Source organism: Hyperoodon ampullatus, assembly GCF_949752795.1.
Source record: "Hyperoodon ampullatus genome assembly, chromosome: 2".
NCBI lineage: Eukaryota > Metazoa > Chordata > Mammalia > Artiodactyla > Ziphiidae > Hyperoodon > Hyperoodon ampullatus.
The window spans coordinates 99,207,512-99,215,079 of record NC_136915.1 but is presented as its reverse complement, the minus strand read 5'-3'; the positions used below and the strand labels follow the sequence as shown (position 1 = coordinate 99,215,079).

Below are 7,568 nucleotides of genomic sequence, written 5' to 3'. Positions count from 1 at the left end.
GCCAGTAGATGAGTTTATTTTGATTCCTGCTGTATCGCCAGTGCTTGCCACTACCTGATCCATGGTAGGAACTCAATATGATGATGTAATGGGAAAGGAGGATTTTTAACTTTTATATATATATATATATATATATATATATATATATATATGTATTTGGCTGCGTGGGGTCTTAGTGGTGGTAGGCAGGCTCCTTAGTTGCAGCTCTAGGGCTCCTTAGTTGCAGCTCACTGGCTCCTTAGTTGGATCACGTGGGCTCCTTATTTGCAGGTTGCTGGCTCCCTAGTTGCGGTACGTGGGCTCCTCAGCTGTGGCAGGCAAACTCTTAGTTGCGGCATGAGTGTGGGATCTAGTTCCCTGACCAGGGATCGAACTCAGGCCCCCTGCATTGGGTGTGCGGAGTCCTATCCACTGTGCCACCAGGGAAGTTCCTGAAAGGGGCGATTTTTGACTCTGTGAGTTTTACATGAATATGGGAAAGGCAATCAAATCAGTACATTCCCACTCCATGCCAGGGAACTCAGACACTTGGAAGAGCTCCTTTTCAGTTATTGTATTCTTCAACTCTGTTTGGTTGTTCTTTATATTTTCTAACTCTTTTTTAGAAACTTCTTGTAACTTCTCACTCTGTGCATCCATTCTTTCTCAAGTTATTGGATCATCTTTACAATCATTACTTTGAACTCTTTCTCAGGTAGATTGGCTCTCTCCACTTCACTTTGCTGTTCTTCTGGGGTTTTATCTTGTTCTTTCATCTGAAACATATTCCTCTGCCATCTCATTTTGTCTAAACTTCTATTTGTATTTTTATGTATGTGGCAGGTTAGTTATATTTCTCAGCCTTGGAGAAGTGGCCCTCTGTAGGGGATGTCTTATGTATCCCAGGAGTACACTCCCCTCTCATCTCCCAAGGACCAGGGACCAGCTGGTCCCAGGGTAGGTTCCGAGCTGTGTTTGAATACTCACTCAGTTCCACAGGCCGCAGGACTGTAGTTTCCTTGCTTCTGGTGTCTGCCCCCTGGTGGGTGAGGCTGGTCTAGAGGTTTGTGCAGGCTTCCTGGTGGGAGGGGTCAGTGCCTGCCTACTGGTGGGTGGAGTTGGAAGTCTTGGCCCTCTGGTGAGTAGGGCCATGCCAAGGGGCATGTCTAGAGGTCGCTGTGGGCTCAGGAAGTCTTTTGACAGCCTGTCTGCTTATGGGTGGGGCTGTATCCCCATCCAGTTTGTTGTTTGTCCTGAGGCGTCCCAGTACTGGAGCCTAGAGGCTGTTGGATGGGGCCAGGTCTTGGTGCTAATGACCCAAGCAAGATGTCAGCCTCCAGCAAGAGTTCATGCAGATGAACACTCCCCAATATTTTCACCACCAGTGTCTATGTCCCCAGGATAAGCTGCCCCTGCCTCCCCAGGAGAACCTCAAATACCAGAAGGTAGGTCATGCCCAGGCTCCTATGAAGTTACTGCCTTTGCTCTGAGACCTGGTGTGTGTGAGATTTTGTGTGCACCCTTTAAGTGAGGTCTCTGTTTCCCCCAGTCCTGTGGAGCTCCTGCAATTAAGCCCCACTGGCCTTCAAAGCCAAATGCTCTGGGGGCTCTTCTTGATGCCAGACCTGCAGACTGGGAGCCTGATGTGTGGTTCAGAACTCTTACACCTGTGGAAGAACTTCTGTGGTATTATTCTTCAGTTTGTGGGTCACCCACCCAGGGTGTGTGGGATTTGATTATATCATGAATGTTCCCCTCCTACTGTCTTGTTGTGGTTACTTCTTTATGTCTTTGGATGTAGAATATTTTTTGGTAGTTTCCAGTCTTTTTTACTGATGGTTGTTCAGCAGTTAGTTGTGGTTTTGGTGTGCTTATGAGAAGAGGTGAGCTCAAAGTCCTTCTACTCTGCCATCTTGTCCAGGAATTGGAAGAGCTCCTAAAACATTTGTTCTGCCTTAAGAATCCTCTGCATACAGCAAGCCCAAACACAAGGCCAAGCAAGTCATCCAAATCTGTGATATGTGTAGACCAACAGTCTCCTATCACCCACCAGGGCTAGTGGTAGAAAACATAAAACTCGTGCCTGGGAATTAGAGCTAGAGGGCAGGGACCCACAAGTATTTCAGAAAAGTGAAGCCACCCCACTGAACACTCAGTAGAAACCCCCCTGGCCCATCTACATGTATACACAACAAACCAGCACATGGAGAGAGAGCCCTCTGAACTAGTCTTTATGCTGTTATATAGTGGTTATGAGCCCCTTGCCCCTCCCTGTGCCCCATGCTGGCAGACAGGTGGGCCAGAGCAATGCAGAAGGACAAGAGCAGCTCTGCCCTCAATCCTGGAGAGTGTGGTCAGGAGGAGCACATGAAGGTAGTCACAGCTTTTCAGTTGTAATACAGGCTTAGGTAAGCCACACGGTTCCGATGCTTTCTAAATTCTTTGTCTGTGGGCAGCTGCAATGGAAGAATGTTGTCTAGGTTAATATTAGAATGAGAACCCTCTGCCTCTGGTCTTCTTGGCTGTGCAAAATAGAACTGTACGTTAGAGCTGTTGTGGCCTAGCTGAACCCCAACCCATAGGAGCCTAGCCTTAGTGAGTCTCTCAACATTGCTATGTACATCTACTCTTTGTCATCTTACTCTAGGATATATCATAGGAATTATTTTCTCTTGGTAAATACTCAAGTATAGCTGGTAAATTTCTTGAAAACAAAGATTATGTGTTTAATTCTTGAATGTTACCGATAGGCCCTATCACAATTAGGTTAATTCATTTGGCATTTAATAAATACTTATAGAATTAATCCAAAGTTCCACTAGGGGAAAAAAGGGCACCTCTGGAATTATGATAGCTGACACGGATTGAGCATTTATTATGTTACAGGTATGGTGCTAAATACTTTTCTACGATCTCTCAATCTTCACAACTTTATCAGATTGAGTCTATTATTACATCCATTTTAAAGACAAGCAAACTGAGACTTAGAAAAGTTAGAGGACACACAGCAAGCAAATATGGAATTAGTATTTGAACCCACTCAGTCCGTCCCTGGTATCCATGTTCTTGCCAGAATGATCTACAGCCGCTTGATGATCTAATACTCAAGTGTTGTGATGGAAAGAGAAGTGGCTTAGGAGTCACAGCTACAAGCTGCTTAATCCGTCTGAGCTTCAGTTTACTCTTCAATCATAGAGGATAATTATCTTGGACTACCACAAAAGGTTGTTTGAGGTTTAAGTAAGAAAATGTGAATTTTGTTCAGCACACACATCTTTAAAATTCAAGTGAAATTGTGTAACTCTGCAAAAAGATCCCCATATCCATATACACACAAAATTGTGCAAGTAATTTCAGGGGAACAAGGACTTCTTGAAGTTTATTCACAGACTCCTGGTTAAGAATCACTAATACACGTGAAGTATTAAATACAGGGCTCCATAGAAGTCCAATCTTATTACCTCAGCTCTCAGGGTCCTTTTCTGTAGACTTGGAACCTGGGCCCAGTCTGGAGATCCAAATTTCATTGGCCAGGTGATTTTTTTGGGTGCCTTTATCTCTGGGTTATATGTGCCAGGGCTAGAAATAAAAATATGAAATATTATGTTGAATGAGTTAGTGACCATATACAAACCTCATCAGTACCACATGTGCACCTGAACTAGTCCTCACTCCTTTAGAAAAGGCAACAGACTGATTAGATCTTAATGTCAGGCAAGCATAGTGTTCCTTTGCCAGTTAGTGTATTTCTAAATAGATGTTAGTGTTCAAGATTTCTAGTCTTGACAGGCAGTGAGGGTAAAAATCGACTCGTTTAAAATATTTCTGAACCTCAGTATTCTTAGCTGAGATACCAAAAGATCCCAGAAATGATGGATGATAAAAGAGATCTTCCACAGTGATGCTTAAGTTCTGCCCATGATGTGAAATTTCCTGACAATGGGATATTTTGTATTGCCTTTGTTCATAACACTTTGTCTTTTGGTGTAGACTCTTTGCTGTGGAAATAACACATAGAATGGTCATGGGAATCAAGATTTAACACTTCTACTCCTTTACTGAAACCTTGAGAGAGGTACACTCACTCTCTGATCCTTGGAATTCTCACCAGTAAAAGAAAGACCTTGACCCTGTGCCCTACAATTCTGCATACTCTGAATGGCTTCCTAAAGCACTTAGAATGCCTTCCTGGTCTACTAGGCCTATATACTCTAGCCCCTCTTCCTCCTCTGTTCTCATTTCCTCCTTGCCCGCTACACTGTAGCCATACTAGTCTTTTTTCCTTTTTCCTCACACCAAATTCTTCCCAATTTACAGCCTTTGTGCTTGCAGTTCCTCCTGCCTGGGAAGCTCTAGGCCTAGATCATCACAGGGCCATTTTAGTCTTATCACTGTGATTTCAGATCAGGTGTCATTTCCATAGAAAGACCTATCTTGACAGTCCTTGCCAAAGTAGATTCCAGCCATCACTCCATATCATATCATCTTGTTTGGTTTTATTAAGCACATCACTAGGTCACTATACTTCCTGGTGTGCTCATGACAGCCCTAGCTTATGGCTACAGTCTTGGTATAATTATTAGTAAGATCCCCTTTCACTCTCAGAAGTGACACACTAGCTAATAAATTATATGGTCACTCTCCTTATTACCACTGATATTTTCTTGTTTATTTGCTTCTCACCTGTCTGGACTCTAGAGTGTAAGCTCCAAGAAATCAGGAACCTTGCATGGTGGGTTTAGTGCAAAATCTTCAGAACCTACAAAACTGCTTGGCCATTTATAAATATTTATTGAATGAATCACTATCCTCTATAATAATTTTGTAATTCTAGAGACCTGGAAGGCAAGAGGTTGAATCTTTAAAGATAGATAGTTTCTTATTTAGAGGGCATGGTTGGGATGTAACCCCTTTTTGTACTTCCTTTCCTATTGCTCTTTGTTGAAGTGCACCAGAAAGAGGGGAACTTACCCAGGATAACAAGTGTCCTTAGAGTATGTCCTAAATCGAGGCAACAAGGCATTAAATGGAGCAAAATTTTGTTTGTGTGTTTGCTCCTGAGGACCAACTGTTTGGTACATGCCTGGGTAAGGTGTCATATCCTATTTCCAAGAAAAAGATCAATAGGTTAGAGGGTAATATATATGCATGTAAAGCCTTCTAAGTAGAAAAAACAAAATCATCATCTCCCTGTTCATGTTATCAGCTATGATTGAACCACCTCAAGCTATAGAAATAGACCTACAATAGGTAGAAAACCAAGATAAGGGTATGGTTCAGCTACCTAAATGTACCTAATGCTTAGGTTGTAGAAGTAAACCTATGGTGGGTAGAGAGCCAAGGTAACTATTGCAGCTACTACCCCCACCATCCCACCATCCCGCTCAGAGATTCTTTTAGAGCCAGTATCCCTCTCGAGCTAAAGCATCAAGAAAATGTCCAACAAGAGATTAGAAACCTATACTGAAGACTTGAAGTCCAATCACACAAAAGGGTGAAGAAGTTGGAATTTGTTTTTTAACTGACAAGATAATATGATGCATATAAACAAAGCTTCCAGTATTTTAACATCAGGTATCTCAGGACTGAAGCCTTGCCTTGGTACCATTCCTTCTGAGAATTATTTTCCACTCTCCCCGGACACTCACACATACACATTTGCAATGTTAACATCTAAGCTTTTCATATAGGCTTCTTAGTAGCTTTCATCTAAATGACTTTTTTTCTCGAATTTCAGGGCATGTCCTTTAGGTAACCTCTAGCTTTGTTCCCCAATGCAAATACATGCAGCATCATGGATCACACTAAAAGCTAAGTACATTCAGACATTTCTAACCTTGCTGATTGGCTTAAACCTCACAGCTGTTCTGGCTCCAAAAGCATATCCTTTTGTACTGGTCGGGATCTTAGAGAGGTTGTATGCCAAGCCATACCTCTTCCGGTAGTATATAGAAAACAAAGAAAGAAAGAAAAAACACACATAGAGAACATTATAGTTATTAAAACAGAATGAACTTAGAGTATTCCTGAATCTTCTCTGCCAAAGTTGCTCTTTCTTTCTTGATTCCTCTGCATCAAGACCATACAAGCAATTACATAAGTAACACAGGCAACTCTACAAAGGAACGTGGCTGGATAGGTAGAGTGAATGACATTTCTATGCATTCCAGTGAATCCAGTTTTCTAAGGCCCACAGAGCTGAATCTTCTCTCATGCAGTTGTCAGTCTGATTATATGATTTCATAAACTGACCTACCAGCACAGCCACAGTCCAGGTTTGGACTAAGGGGAGCTATTGATTCCTTTGTAGGTGGGAAGGGTGTGGGAACTATACTGGGGGCCGCATAAAGCCAAGGCTTGCATTTGGTGGGGATTCAAAGGGGAGCAATGCAAGCAACGCAATTTCTGATATTGGCCCTGACAGCTGGTTGCAGAGGACCAGGGCACTTTCTCATGTTGGGACCCTGAAGGTCACAAATCTTACAGGGCTTTTCTTCCAGGAAACTTAGGTACCCTTAGATAGTCTGGGAACTGAGACCTATTTAAAGAAAAGTGAATACTCACATCTTCTGCTATGTAACATCCAGGCCCTCTGTGGGGCGCTCCCCTAAGAGGGAGAAACTTGTTCCCCAACAAGTTTGGGGGGTGGAAGTGAGGAAAGAGCTTCCTCTGTTGACATGTTCCAAAGGAGTAGTTAACCAGCGTCTCTGGAGAGCAAGAAAGAGGAGAAACTCCACATGAGGGAAGGCCCCATGGTCTAAGTGAGAGCTTGGGGGCAGGTGGGGTGTGGGGAGGGGGAGCAGAGACCTGGGCAGACAGAACTCTGAACAAAGCCGTGACCAACCCAAGGAGGGGGGTGAACACATTTCCCTCCTTTCCCCTTTGGTCTTTCCCAGTCTCCTCAGTCTTCCTCCCGCCTCTACTCTTGACTCAGCCCTCCTCACCTGCTTTGTCGAAGTGCATTGCACCAGTGCCACTAGGGCCAGCGTTTGTGTATTGCGTTGCCTAGGAAACAGAAGCTGGCCGGCAGCTCCAGTTCCGGTGCTCCTTGAGGGGAGTGGCTCCTAGCACACATGCGCGGCAAGCGGAGCTGCCCCGGAGCTGCCCCGGAGCTGCCCCGGAGCTGCCCCGGAGCTGCCCCGGAGCTGCCCCGGAGCCACGTTGGGTGGGAACCTGCACCTCCAGGGCCAGGAGCCCAGGAGAGTGTGAACTAGCAAAAACAAAGTGACTGTATGTGTACCAAGGATATGAGGAACATAAAAAGGCTGAGGAATTACTTCAGACTGAGGGATATTGATGAAACATGAAAATCGAATGCAACACGTATTCCTGAATGAGATAAGAAAGATGTGTTGTTGTGACAATTGCCAAATTTGAATAGGGTCTGTGGATTTAATGATAGTGTTTATCAATGTTGATTTTCATGTTGGTAGGGGTGTATGGTCATAATGTTTGAGAGAATCTCTGGGACAGTAACAGTAGGGTTTTTAGGGTGGTTGGGGAATCATATCAGAAAAATTATCTATACGTGGGACAGGGGTGGGGGCGGGGCGGAGGGAGAGAGAAGTAACATTTAACCGTAAGAAATA

The 7,568-nt window shown here is 43.9% G+C and overlaps 1 protein-coding gene across 1 annotated transcript; it reads right to left on the bottom strand.

Moving 5' to 3' along the window:
* Positions 1-2,366: 2,366 nt before the first annotated feature.
* On the bottom strand, positions 2,367-6,942 carry LOC307064841 (ciliary microtubule-associated protein 3-like; the record flags this gene model as incomplete). Its single annotated transcript, XM_079721546.1, has 6 exons — positions 2,367-2,435; positions 3,441-3,558; positions 4,951-5,081; positions 5,816-5,914; positions 6,544-6,686; positions 6,924-6,942. The coding sequence occupies 6 exons, from the start codon at positions 6,940-6,942 to the stop codon at positions 2,367-2,369; spliced, it is 579 nt and encodes a 192-aa protein (XP_079577672.1).
* Positions 6,943-7,568: the final 626 nt, after the last annotated feature.